This window comes from Dysidea avara, chromosome 3 (genome assembly GCF_963678975.1).
Source record: "Dysidea avara chromosome 3, odDysAvar1.4, whole genome shotgun sequence".
Lineage (NCBI taxonomy): Eukaryota > Metazoa > Porifera > Demospongiae > Dictyoceratida > Dysideidae > Dysidea > Dysidea avara.
In genome coordinates, this window is record NC_089274.1 from 38,716,569 (window position 1) to 38,731,030 (window position 14,462).

At 37.8% G+C, this 14,462-nt stretch overlaps 1 protein-coding gene across 2 annotated transcripts; it reads left to right on the forward strand.

Moving 5' to 3' along the window:
* On the forward strand, positions 1-9,879 carry LOC136250914 (uncharacterized). 2 transcript variants are annotated; one of them, XM_066043262.1, is made up of 14 exons: positions 1-211; positions 1,750-1,964; positions 2,749-3,246; positions 4,301-4,690; positions 4,741-5,124; positions 5,222-5,413; positions 6,477-6,529; positions 6,575-6,912; positions 8,604-8,885; positions 8,942-9,095; positions 9,147-9,239; positions 9,288-9,401; positions 9,467-9,552; positions 9,599-9,879. In XM_066043262.1, the coding sequence occupies exons 2-14, from the start codon at positions 1,892-1,894 to the stop codon at positions 9,807-9,809; spliced, it is 2,868 nt and encodes a 955-aa protein (XP_065899334.1). In that variant the 5' UTR covers positions 1-211; positions 1,750-1,891; the 3' UTR covers positions 9,810-9,879. The 2 variants fall into 2 exon arrangements, with proteins under 2 accessions (XP_065899334.1, XP_065899335.1); XM_066043263.1 differs by having other exon boundaries at positions 1,882-1,964.
* Positions 9,880-14,462: the final 4,583 nt, after the last annotated feature.

Sequence of the window (14,462 nt, forward strand, 5' to 3'; positions counted from 1 at the left end):
TAGCTACAAGGCTTTCTACTGATATTGGTAGTGCCGGGTGTAGTTTACGCAAGTTTACGACTGAGTTCCCCTGTACTTCCCCAAGCTATTACAACTGATTGCCGGTCTACAAAGCCGGCCCATTCGAGCTCAGCCGGCCTGATTGTTAAAAACGCCGACGACAGAATTGTAAACAGCTACTGCTCTGGTATCAAGGGCTGTACATACCGAGGTACGTACGTATATACGTATACACTGCTATGGTGTGTAAACAGTGGCGGTAACCGCTATAGTAGTAGGGGTTGTTTTCGGAAGGGAGCTGAATCTGATCAGTGTGTTAGCTCAGTACCGTGTATAGCTACCTTTTAAAAGTAAAACAATAGTACAGTACATTAACAGTGTCCACCAGAAGCGGACATTTTATACGCAAAAATATTGTGCAATGTTTATGGTAATTTCACCCATTATACTGTTAGCTACATCCTATTACCTATGCTACAATTTTGCTGGCAAAATTTACGCATCCCATGCATAATTAGTCCGCTTTCACCTCTAGCTATAACTAGATCTGGCCTGGTTTGCAACCAGCTAGTTCAATATTGATACCACAACTAGGCAGGTGCTGCATTGACAATATTTGCCATAATAGAATGATTTTTCAAGATTTTTGAGTAAAATGTGAAATATTCATGCCAAAAAGATGGCGAAAATGAACACAGTGGACATTATTATTATTGCAATTCATATTACTATTTCTCTTTACACTTTTGCAGACAATACTCTAACAGAGCAGTCACTTACTCTAATACAGCAGTCAGAATAAATGTTGAAATACTCTAATAAAAGAGTCAACTCTTGATTTGCGAACATAGCTTTGAGCATAATTCTGGACATTGCTAAAAAGCATAGTAGTACTGGCTCAAGCTTTACTTACTACACTAATTTTCAGGAAAGTGCCTTCTGGACACATGCATTGCTTTAATAATTTTACATTATTATTTGTCATTCCTGTTAACTGCCTAGCTTTGATATTGTAGTGCTCTTTTTGCAAGCCCACTATCAGTATAATACATGGAATGCGCGGCTTCCTTTTTTATATGCTTCGTAAATGGTGGAATCAGTTGAAAGAACCTGCCGAAAAGTACCAAAATCAGCATGGTTGTGTATAAAATTGTACATTAATATACAGTAGAAATTTGCATTCATGGTGAAACTTTCATTGGTGCCATAGGCAGCTCCATATTTTTGGGGGCTGGTTTTACAAACTTCCTGTGCATGCATTCTAATAGCATGCTAAATCTAGGGGTGTCTGAGGGAATGAATGTTCCCCTAGGAAATTTCTGAATATTCTGTAGCTAGTCTAAAATTGAGTATTTTCACTAAAAGTCTTTAAAAGCTGAAATTTTCTCAGCGTATGTCAAGAACTTATTGAGATATAGGCTGCTTGTGCTCAGGGTAATGAAGCAGGTCAAAGAATAAAGATTGTGAAGTTTACAACATGCAATAGACACAAATGCAATTCTGAGGAAGGGGGCATACCCCAAGAAAACTTTAAGCAATTGAGATAGAAACATGCAACAGACACAGATGCAATTCTGGGGAAGGCGGGGTATATACCCCAAGAAAATTTACCTGAGATAGAATCTAAGACGTGTTGTTACAGTTAATAAGTAGTTGGTTACAGATGTTAACTAAGCATGTGACTGTTCTATCAGGGTGGCTGACTGTGCAATTAAAGTATTTTGATCGGAACTATTTGTACCTTTGTAGAATAAATTTCTGATCATTGACCAATTTCTGGAACCTCATAAACTCCGCCCCTGGGTGTGGTCTTTATTCCAACTCACATTATGTGTTTGAATTATGTATAATCATCACTCAATATGTGATTTTGTTCACAAGGAAATACATAATGGATTTTAATCTCAGGCTACTTTACATCATTGTTTTTATGACTGGAATGTCTTACTGGAGCCTCAAGTGTGGTATGTTAAATGTTATACACATGTTTGTATACATGTGCATGTGATAAGTAATTCTGTCTTGGACAATGATATAACAATTTCATGAATGCTGTGAACATACATATGAAACTTTAAGATGCATCATAACTGGCTATTGCATTTTCTACCATTTCAGATAGCAAATTTTGAAGACTGTAGTATCATGGTAAAATTTTTTAGCAGTATCATGGTAAAAAATTTAAGTCGGCACCACCTAGGCCAATGACTACAAGCTAGAATTAGAATCATAGGCCAGTCAATAACTTAAATGTCACAATATCAATGGATTAGTTGTGCAAGCCCATTCTACTGTTTCACATATCAAGCCAGGTGCTTACCAAAGCTAGAAGTAGCCATTTGAGTTTGTCGCATATCCCCCCCCCCCCCCCCCCCAAAAAAGACAGCTCTCAAAACCAGCTATATAGTTGACTCTTTACTTGTACTAGATACCTCTGCAAGCCACAGTGTCTGGTCTCACATGGCCAGACCACTTTTTCTCCAGTAAGCACCTCACCTAACGTCTCTAGTAAGGGTTTATAGTTTTATACTGCTCAGTAACACTGTTTGTTTTGTTTAAATACAAAAAAAATCATTTCAAATTTTTACCTAACTCTTCCAAGTAAACATTGTATTGTGTGATAGTCAATTTGCTTTCCAGATTTCCTCAACCATGATATCTACATGCCTTGTAGTGAATCAACTGAAATTCTCCAACTTCATATATATTTGGTGCCTATTTATGTTGCTTTTAATTATTCTAATGCAGGTGGATTGAGTTGTGTTGATGAAGTCAATGTTCAACAACCAGGAATGGTTGTATTTGATGATCGTATTCAAGTGATAGTTCCAAGGACTAACTTCTCATGTAGTGGTAGAATAACTGGTTATCTGATAAGTCTAGAAAGATTAAACGGAGAAGACCTTGAAGATCTTCCTATCATTCAAGTATACAGACCCTCAATGGAATCAAGAGAATCATACATTGAGGAAGATCGCTACACTTTGAGTAATAATGACATAACCAATATGGATGACTATCACTTAGCTAATGTTTCATTTATTGACAATGACAGAATTGAGTTTCAGTCAGATGATGTCATTGGATATTTTATACCAAGTGAAAGTCGTTACAAAATATGGAATATTGAAACAGTGGGATATACTTCCTACATTGATGAAGGCAGTAGGGAAAACACCTTTTCAATTAATACTGACACTGATGTTATTGAGGCAAACAGACAACCTTTGATTCAAGTTATATTTGGTAAGGCAGTGTTGGGAGTCATGGTTGATGTGATGGGGTGGACTTCTTTACTGTATGAAATGTATGGCTACTCTTACAATTTTTTCTTTTCCTTCACAAAATATCAATCAGAAATCAGTTTCACTATTAAGCTCAAGAATCCCTTCAAACTGACCTGAAATACTTGCTATAAGTTTTCCGCTAACAGATTTTTTATACTAAATATATAGAACGTACAAAGATATATTATGACTCTATAATAACTGTGTATATGGCTATGTGTTGTACTTTTCTACAGTGAGGTTTACAAAACATAAAAAAAATAAAATAAAATAAATAACTGGTGCTTTCAGACAATGATGGCTAATTGGATTTGTTTGGTGTTACTTGCATGGGTCCTGTAGTTAACAAGATTTGAAATGCATTGATCTGCTAGCTAGGTATTCAGCAGCTATATCAAAACTCATGAAAGAAACTCTGTTACATGACGTCACTCTACTTGTCGGCTACCATTAAATGATTTTTAGGTATAGTTATTAGTTAAACTGTATGGTGAAACCAAAATACATTATGGCAACATTATTAAAGAAGACTGGAACCCTGGATTCTTTACACTGAAACTTTTGCAATTATACAAATATATATCATACAGATAAAACTGTTTCTGTTCAAATTTTAATCGAATAATGCTTAGCAGTTAGTTAGATGAAAATTCAGCTGTTTTAATTTTTAAAAGTATTTTGTAGAATGTATTGAAAGCATTTCAGGTTGCTCTGAAGGTGCATTTTGGGTTGGTTATGCCTAACTTAGTTTATGTCATGAAGAAAGGGTGAGGCTAGTTTTTTATGCAAGAAAATGCAAGTCTTCATAATCCCTGCTATACAATTTTACCACACCACATTAAAACTATACATTGGTGCCTATATAGTTGTTTAGAAGTTGCTAGCTATATAGGACAACTTTCTGAATCGGGTTTTAAGATTCACAATCTCTTACTGTATGTTGTTACATGTATGAAAACTTACAATTAGCAGTGGTCTGTACAATGTGCATACTGATGTGTGTTTCATTGTAGATATTCTATGTGATAACCTACTAACACCATCCAATGGAGAGATAGCATCATGTAGTTCTGGTAGTACAGGAATGGGTTATGAGGGAGACACTTGTAGTTTCACATGTAACACTGGTTATGAGCTAACTGGTAGTCCTCAGAGGACATGTCAGTCTGATGGTAGTTGGAGTGGATCACCAGTATCTTGTACCATCATGGAGTGTCCGTCATCATCACTACCAATGAACAGCATGTTGGCTGAGTCTTGTAGTAGCAGATATCAGTCAATGTGTGATCTACAGTGTGAAGAAGGCTTTAATGGTAGTGGAGACCCATCATATGTGTGTGAAGTGTTGAGTGATAGATCAGTAATGTGGATTACAAGTGGAGGAGGATGGAGTTGTGAAAGGAGTAAGTTGCTGTTTTGTTGGTGAAATGTGTATTAATTTGATTTATTCAAGTTCAGTGTAATACCAGTCTATCATCACCCAGTAATGGTGAGATCTCATGTAATTCTACTGGTGTACCACATTATGAAGATCAGTGTTCATTCTCATGTGATCCTGGATATGAACTGACTGGGTCCTCAACCAGACAATGTTTGTCTAATGGATTATGGAGTGGAGCTGATGTGACCTGTGATATTCTTCATTGTAACAATTTGACTAATACAATAGAGAATAGTGTATTAGTTAATGAATGTGGTAGTGAGTTTGGGTCAGTGTGTAGTCTAGGATGTGAGACTGGCTACAGACCAGTTGGTAATAACATGTTCACTTGTGATAGCGTGAATGATATGGTAGTATGGAAAAATATTATGACAGGAGAAAACTTTCAGTGCATAGGTAAGTAGGTGGTAGTAGTACTATTATCATATATTATGTGTGCTTCAATGTGTCACATACTGTACATGATAATAATTAATTTTGTGTTATTAACAAGGAATGGAAAGTAGTGATGGTGGAGGATCAGCTGGTGCTGCTGTCGGTGGAGTATTAGGTGGAATTGTGCTCATTGCAGCTATCATAGCAGGTGTTTTACTTGTAATGCTCTATATGAAGTACCAGAGAAAAGCACATACTGTTAATGTCAATACATTAAGCTACATATGTGGAAATAAATATGCTTATTCAGGTAATCCATAGTGTGTATGTTGCATGTGTGTACGTGTGTGTGTACGTGTTTGTGTGTGTGTATGTGTGTGTGTATGTGTGTGTGTGTGTGTGTACATATGTGTTTCTATGCATGCGTGTGTGTGTGTGTGTGTGTGTGTGTGTGTGTGTGTGTGTGTGTGTGTGTGTGTGTGTGTGTGTGAGTGCATGCGTGCACAGTTGACGATGTGGTGGAAACTGGAAAATTTCAGGATCACCTTCTGTCAGTCTTGCAAACCTATAAGAGGGAAAGCTGTATCATACACTTCATACCTTAATATAACACAATACTAAACGCTGCATGAACCAAATCACCTGATCCAATCCCCCCTTTCCAAGGCCTCCTGGAGGGGGTTGTCCTGCCTAGCCTAAATTCAAACTCCTCACTTTTCTTGGCCAGGTGAAAGAATATGCAGTTTCTATGGGGGTCAGAGGAAATTATCTGATAGACGGTTCTATGGTTGTACAGTGTGTGTGTGTGTGTGTTTGGACTGTTGATATGCTCTAACACTATTATGTATTATGTTAGGGTACTTGACTGTTTAGGTACACAGTTATGATGTTTACTTGGACTGAAGCTATAGTTCTATACACGTATGTATCCAGAACAATCATTTACCATACATAAATTCAGAAGCCTCATTTGATCATGGCACTGCTTAGCCTACAGATTTTCACAAGTAAAATGACAGACAATGACATCTTCATGCATACTTTAAAGCAACCTGTGAATAGTACACTCAATCCACCTCACGAAACAATAGTTTAGTGGATAACTCAGACTTCTTCACTATAAATTCACTTCAAATTTTAGAGGATACAGTGTTATGTACCACAACTGAAGCATTCTATAGCATCATTCATTTCTTTGTAAGCATATATCCTGAGTTATATACATCTAAACTAAGCAGTTTTAATCAGTCTATTTGCTGTGTGCATTGGTAGATTAGGCCACATATTTATTGGTAGGCTTTTAAAAATGATTATAGTGTAGTTTATTGCATTGCTATTAATTTTATGCATATTCCTGTAATATGTAATTGTAGATGAAGAAAAGCAGATGAATAACACAATGTACAAACCTCCTTCTCAATCTCAGGTATGTAAATTTATGATAACTGTCAAATGTAATAAATTGCTACAGCCAGAGTATGAAGATCCTGATTATTGTACAAATAAATATTATGCAGTTGTGGGCAGAGCATTATCCTCATTGAGCAGAACACACAACACTGTTATACCAGCACCATATGAAGTACCAACAACATTGTCCAAATCCACTGTAGGAATATATGAAATGGAAAGTCCTTCACCATTTGCAATAGCTGAATCGATGGAAGATGACCAGCAAATTTATGACACTCCATGTGAGGATGAAGAGCCTTCTGGTCCAGTGTATTGTAAGCCCCCATCTGATGAACACAAGATTTATGAAGAATTTGAAGGGAAAAGATTCCGAAAGATTTTTCATACAGAAATTTTGTAAGCAGTAAATTAATAACTGTAGTATTATCATTTAGCCGTTATTTCATCCTCCTCCTAATATAATATATCTATGGCAGCATGAAGCCATGCACTTTTATGCATACATACATTAATGGCTATTATCTGCGTAAGAGACATTTTCTTGTACATATGGATGGTACAACTTATAGCTATACTGACATAAGGTGTAGTTTTCTTATTGTGTTAATTATAATAGTGTGCTAGTACTGCATGGTAGGGATCCACCAAAATAGAGGGGCCCCTCCAAGATGCTGCCACTAAAAGCCATCGTTGAAATATCATATGAATGATAAGCACCTTTATGGATGAGCCTTAGTCCATGAAATGTCAAATCCAGTGTTAAAAAACAAGAAAACCATTACAAAAGCACAAATATTCAATTGCTAAGAACTAATTTTTGAAGGCTAGATGCTAAACTACATGACCTTACACCATTTTCACCACACACTGAACAACAAAATCACATGTGGCATGTGCTTTTTGTATGGGGTTCAAATTACTATTTTCTTCTACTGTGCCTTCACTTTTTATTTCCTAGTTATTATCTTCATGCAAAGGACATTTTTTGGAGGCACATATTCAGGCGCCAAAAATTGTTTGAGCAGCTTATGCTATTTTAAGAGGGTGTAGATAGCTACAGAAAACAGAGTACAGCAATGACTCCTCTTAATGCTCTAGCTGCACTTATAACAAACAGTTGTGTAACAGCATGATGACCACATGCCTAGCTGATCAGTTCACTAGAAAATCCAAGCATGGAAGCCATGTCCTTTAATGATGTACCTACACTTATACCAATCAGTTTGGCTGCAGTAAACAAAGCACTTTGGCCACACCTCTTAATACCACTTAAGATCATCAGCAAGACCAAGATACTCTAATAAAACAGTCACCCTAATATATACAGTAGCCATACACACTATATTCTAAAAGAACAGTCACATGTGTATAATAGCTTAGCTATAACAAAAAGTAAACAAGCCAGTCTATTTAAAAATTATTAATTTATAAATATAGCCATAAAATTTGTGAAACAACACGATTATTTAGCAGTCTGTAGCAATTTGTACACAAAGCTGCATGTGCACGAACAATCAACTGCTCTCACCACTGTATCTACCATTCATATCTCTCTTGCACGATTCACTACTTTTTATCATTAGGATCTCTACTTCATTCTTTAAATTAATAAGTTTAAATACACCAGTACAATACACACTCATGAGTTTGGTATCTAATTGGTCACTTGATTAAACACTGCTATTTAGAAATGAGTGTTTGTTCTAATCGCTTTGTAGCATTAGTGCTGCTGCAAACCAGTGTGCCCATTTGTAACACTCAGGAGCTATGAAGTGCTCCTTTTAGCACTATGCCAGTAGAGCAGGCCTTATATATATTCACAATGAAACTTAATTGATTATCGAGTTTTAGCCATTATATAGATGTAGTGGTTAACAAAGTAATAGCCATTGCTGAGCATGCAGCAAGCATCTTTTTGGCTAGGTTAGTACACTAAGAAATTCAGGAGTTCAGTGTGGTGGTTAATGTGGTGATGTGGCTTTGAGACACCAGTAGCTATATAGCCTTTGATCAGTCCACACACCATTAATATATGTGGCAGAATAAACTATGATAATTGGCCATATCACTTGTGTGAACACATGTAGGACTCTGGAAGAGTTAGGAACTGGAGAATTTGGAGTGGTTAATCGAGGCACATGGAAGCCATCCTCCACCAAAGAAGTGAAAGTAGCAATAAAAACTTTAAATATTGATTCTACTGATAAGGATAGGCTAAGATTCCTCCAAGAGGCTGCCATAATGTGCCAGTTTGATCATGAGAATGTGATCAAGCTTTATGGTGTAGTGACAAATGCTCCTGCCATGATTATACTGGAGTATATGTCACGTGGAGATTTGAGGAATGTGCTGATGCACCTACAACCCTCGTATGTGACTGTTTATGATGTACTTGCACAAAGTCTATATATATATTTTGTTACAGAGATGGAAACTCTGCAAATGAAAAACTGCCGATTGTTCTGCTCAAATTTTGTCAAGAGATTGCAGCAGGAATGGTGTATCTTAGTGCTAAAAACTTTGTACACAGAGACTTGGCAGCAAGGAATATTCTTGTGTCTGAATCAACGACATGCAAGGTAGCAAAAGTTTCACTTTGTACATACTAAGCATATCTGATACTATTAAAGATTGCTGATTTTGGAATGTCTCGCAATTTACTTGATGAAAACTACTACATCACATCAGGAGGGAAGATACCAGTAAAATGGACAGCTCCTGAGGTATTAGTTATACTGCTGTGTTTAATATGTTGTATTTACTTATTTCAGGCTATTTACTACAGAAAATACTCACCATACAGTGATGTTTGGAGCTATGGTTGTGTGTTGTATGAGATATGGAGTTTGGGATGCAAACCTTATGGAGAAATGACAAATGATGAAGTAGGCTTTTATTACTCTAGGCTTGTATTGTTTTACATTTACGTATCATTGTTATATAACTATAGACATTGACTATACTGGATAGTGGGTATAGACTTCCACCACCTCCTGGTTGTTCTAGAATTGTATACAGAATGATGATCAAGTGTTGGTATGTGTAATGCTTATATGGTACCTTTATTTGAGCTTACATCTAGGAATCCTGAGCCAAGGTCACGTCCACAATTTGGACAAATCAAAAGATTACTTGCCAGTAGTTGGGGTTACCTGTTGCACTGGTCTGATGAGGATAAACACATTGGTGGTGAAGATGCTATGAAGTTAGGAGGTTCATTGGGTTCTGCAAAGGATTTACATTATGACTTACAGATGACATACAAGCATGTTGGAAACATGTTCAATGAATAACTGTACAATTATCCACAAATGCATCATTTGTTAAAAATGCCATAATTTTGCATAAATCAACTGTTTTGTATGTTTATTCTACTGACAGCTATTGTCTCAATCAGTGTTGAAACCGGGTCACTACTGCTGACCCGGATGACCCACTGACCCGGATTAATTAAAGCCGAGGCGTGCGATAAGAGCTATGTTTCGGCTAGTCTTGAGCGAGCGAACGAGACTACGTTTTGAGCGTTCGATTCGTGTTGAGTAAATATTGCAACTTCAGCCTAGCTGTCCAAAAAAAAAGGTCATCACCTACTGACTACTCACCATAGATACCTCAGTTTCGTGCTACATACTGCACTTACTAATAAATGGGCGTGGCTGAGCGTATGTTGGTAACGCGATAAGTGGGCGTGGCTCACGAAAGAGCTACGCGATAGCGTTTATAAGTTTCCACGTCGTCAAACGAACAATTTCGTTTCTCACGTGATCCAATCCGGGTCAGACCCGGATAGTTTGTAAACCGGGTCGGACCCGGATGACCCGACCCGGGCGAATTAGCGAAATTTTTTTTGGGACCAGTTCTGACTTAGAAATTTTTTCATGTTTTGTGAACTTACCGTTTTTCTTTGTTTTACGGAAAGCAACATTGTTTGCGGAGAAGGAAAAGGTCATACTAAAACTATTCGCCCCTCTGTATTAAGTGTGTTGGTCGTCTTCAAAGATGTTGTGAGGCGAGACCTATCTGGATGGACATTTCTTCCCTGCCGCCCGCCTGTCATCTCACAACACTGGCGTGACTCGATCGCTGAAAACTTCGAGTGAAGGCCAAGGTGAAGGCATGAAAGGATAGAAGGACACTTGTAAGAAGGTGTCACAATTAATAAGCACAGTTGGGAACTGAATGTGTAGTATGTGAACTTGTTTGCTGTATACACTCTGAGAATGAAACTACTTATAGCTATTTTGTACTTGAATTAAATGTCATTATGTATGTGCCCAGGTTGTGACCACAGTAGTTTGTTTGTTCTGTGTAAAGTTAACATCATTTTCATTATGCTATTTACTGTAGTATTGTGTGATTGAATGAAGTTTGCAACTGCTGGGGTATGAAAAGGCTAGCACTCACTTTAATGCACTCCAAATAAATTCTGTTTCCCATCCATCACCCGCATCTCTTTATTCTCAGCTCTATAAGATGTTCCATTATTCCGTATTCTTCCATTATTTTCTGCATACTGTACAGGCTTAATAAAATTGATCTTGTAAGGTTTGCCAGCTCACACGTCAGAATGTTATCACTGTTCATGTTTGTGTTATTCTTGCAATGTAAATGATGAAGGTACAAGCTGAAAATGTTATTATGTTGTTTGCTATGGCTGTACCTAGGCAAATAACTTAAAAAGCCGCCAATTTCATAATAGAATAATGGAAATATATGGACCGCCTGCCCGCATGCTAAGAGAAACAGAATTTATTTGGAGTGGCCTGACTAGTTTCATTCAAAGTCTGCAAAATACAAATGGGATCCACACTATAAGAGTTTTAAATATTGTGTTGAGCCACATCTTTGGTTCTCACAAGAATTTTGTTTTTGTTCTACAATCGCACTGCACCCTTGAATACTGCTTTGTGAATTCATGTTACCAAGAGTTCATAATACTGTATATATAATATGAACTCTTGATATTACTGATGCTATCATTTTTACCAATGTTGTAAGTCCCCTAGCTCATCATTTGGGTTACATTTTGTCCAGGTTTAGCGGGTCTCATCCGCTTTTGAATAATCATTGGAATGACCACAAGTTAGCTAGTAATTATAGGAATGACCAGGAATAAATTTCAGACCAGGTAGTGACTCGATCCACAGACTTATTGCAGTATCCATGATCAAATTAACATATGTTAATACTAACCTGTGACCAAACATCATGCCAATAGCTATCTATAGCTATCCAGTCTGCAGTTATATAATTATGAATCATCAAATTTGGAAGACCTATTTCACAATGTGGTCAGTCACATAATGGGCATTCAAAGGTAGCATATTGCCTGGGAATGTAATTTGCTTAGGCTGCTTAGGCCATACACACACTCCAAGTTGTCTCATGTATGCCAGCTCACTAAACATCATTTCCAACAAAGCCATGGCTATAGAAGTGCCAAAGCTGCAGAAACCAGACTCTCCGGTTCCGTAAAACAAAGAGCAGAATGGGGTGGTCTATTTAGCCAGCAATTCAAAAGATGAGTTTGATTTTGTGTTTGTGGAAGCCAAATCAGTATGTGAACACGACAAGTACATACATACACAGTGATACCTTATAATGCTTAATATAGTAATACTCACTTGAGTAACAGACATAGCTAAGGTGTACTTGACAACCTCCGCCTCATTATAGTGATGATGTCACGTATGCATTATAGTTTCGAGTACATCCCAAACATGATCTAAGGTGTACTGCATGACCTCATTAATAAGACCATCTCATTACAGTGACCAGGTTGAGTAGCTAGGTCCCAAACATAGCTAAGGTATACTTGACAAGCTCATTAATAAGACTATCTCATTTAAAGTGACCAACTCCAGTAAGTCCCAAACATAGTGTATTTTAAGACCTTGTTGAAAGATCACCTCATGATATAACATCCATGTTAATTAGGTCCCAAGCCTTAGCTAAAGTATAATTATATGCTCCATGCATAATACAAAAACCATTTTTACGTAGCTAAACACCACCACACCTTCAACAGTGGCCGAATTTGAGCAGTGTCATAATAAAAAAAAACATTGTTTTATACTGAGTAGTGGTCAAGTTTGAATAGTTATTACATCAATTTTGTGAACAAGTGTAATAAATGCTAATACAAGTACAGTGAAACCTCTACAACCCGATGTTCAAAAGATTATATATTTTATTAAGGCTAAATCTGAACTAAAATTATAACCAGGGTTGTTTGACTATCAAGATATAGTGTTAAATGATTCAGGGATGTGCCCACAGTGGTCGGGATCAGCTGCCACTGCATTACAACAATATTGCCATCACTACTCACTATAATATATATGTTCACCACTAACTTATGCAAGTATATAGCTAAGGCCACTCCAAATAAATTCTCTGTTTCCTGTCCTGGACTCAAGCATATTTACATGTGGGCGGGCGATTCATTTCTATTATTTCATTATAATAATTGGCAGCTTTTCAAGTCATTATTTGCCTAGCACAACCATAAAAGCATGCTTAAGCTTGTTCCTTCCTTTTTAAGTTGCAAAAATAGCAGAAACATGAAGTTTGTGCTGACTTGATAGCACTGCTGACACTGGCTTTTACTGAGTCTGTCAGTATGCAAGAATAACCGGAAAATAATGGAAGAATACAGAATAATGGAATAGTTAGAGCTGACAGTAAGTAGATGCAGGCGGTGGACAGGAAACAGAGAATTTATTTGGAGTGGCCTAAGGCCCCACACATTTTTTCCCTAAATCCTCTGGACCTATCCTTGTTTCTTGTATTCTAAACCTGGGTACATCCTTGATGATCAATGGAATGGGCAGTACAGTGTTAGACTACTGGATAACAGAAGTGTCCAATAAAAAAAGAAGTTTCACTGTAGTGCTCCACAGATGTTATAGCAATAAAACACTAACAATATTTTCAAATCCACTGAGTAGCTACATATTGTAAAATTAGTGACATGCATGCAGACCTTCAGTTCTGGTCGCTGTAAAGATAACATAAACATTTAGATACCCAGAGTCTACCATCACAGCTCTCAATAGTCACATACTATTGAGAGCTGTAATGGTAGACTCTGGGTACCATTACAGCTCTCAATAGTATACATTGAAACTCACGTGATTTCGAGTGATTGGCTCTCCAGTGCCTCCTGTCTTGCCGCGTCCTGCGAGCTACTAGGCACGCTGTTCGACTGCCTTCACCGACGCACGGTGTTACGAAAGGTTGGCCAATGCTTTGTTGTCGCGTGGTTTCTCGCTTGTCGCTTTTCTGCAGGGTTGTAGGAAGCATTAATTGGAAATTCGTCGCTCGTCACGACGTAAAGCTGCTGTGGCTGCTGCTGCGGAGGTGAACAACGCTCCAGACAAGCTGTGGTGTTCTTGCCAACAACCAGAGAACAATCGTTTTATGATTTCGTGTGATATCCGTAGTGAGGCTTGTAAGATTTGGTACCATGGAGACTGTGTGGGAATTACCAAGGCTCAAGGGAGGCGAATAGTGCGAAATGGTGAGCAATATATCTGTCCAATTTGTTTGCCGTTCTTTTCTGCCACCTCTGAGGTAGCAGAGGAGGGAGTGGAGCCTGTCCCCTCCGTGGCGGTCCAGCTGCCTCAGTTTTTAAGTATGTCCTCCCCCTCCTTTGAGTGGAATGAAGTTGATGGTGAGGTTTTTGTGCAGGAGATTTCATCCGCATACAATATATTAGTGCACTGGCGCTGTAACCTGTTTGTGGTCCCATTTGGGAGGGTTGGCAAGGCCTTTGTTCAAGAATTGGCCAGATTATATGCTGCGTATGGGGAGGGTAGTTCTCTTGAGTGTATTGCTATTAAGGCTGCTATGGTAATGTGTGCTCTTTTACTGCAGAAACCACATCGATCTGCTAAGTCAAAGAATTTTATTGCTTGTTTAGAACGTCGTCTTGATTTGTGGAA

Excerpts from the sequence above, each read along its gene's own strand:
- LOC136250914 (XM_066043262.1), top strand. The coding sequence starts at position 1,892 with ATGGATTTTAATCTCAGGCTACTTTACATCATTGTTTTTATGACTGGA. Across the intron at positions 4,691-4,740 it reads AGGATGGAGTTGTGAAAGGA|TTCAGTGTAATACCAGTCTA; the intron begins GTAAGTTGCTGT and ends GATTTATTCAAG. Across the intron at positions 9,240-9,287 it reads TAAAATGGACAGCTCCTGAG|GCTATTTACTACAGAAAATA; the intron begins GTATTAGTTATA and ends TACTTATTTCAG.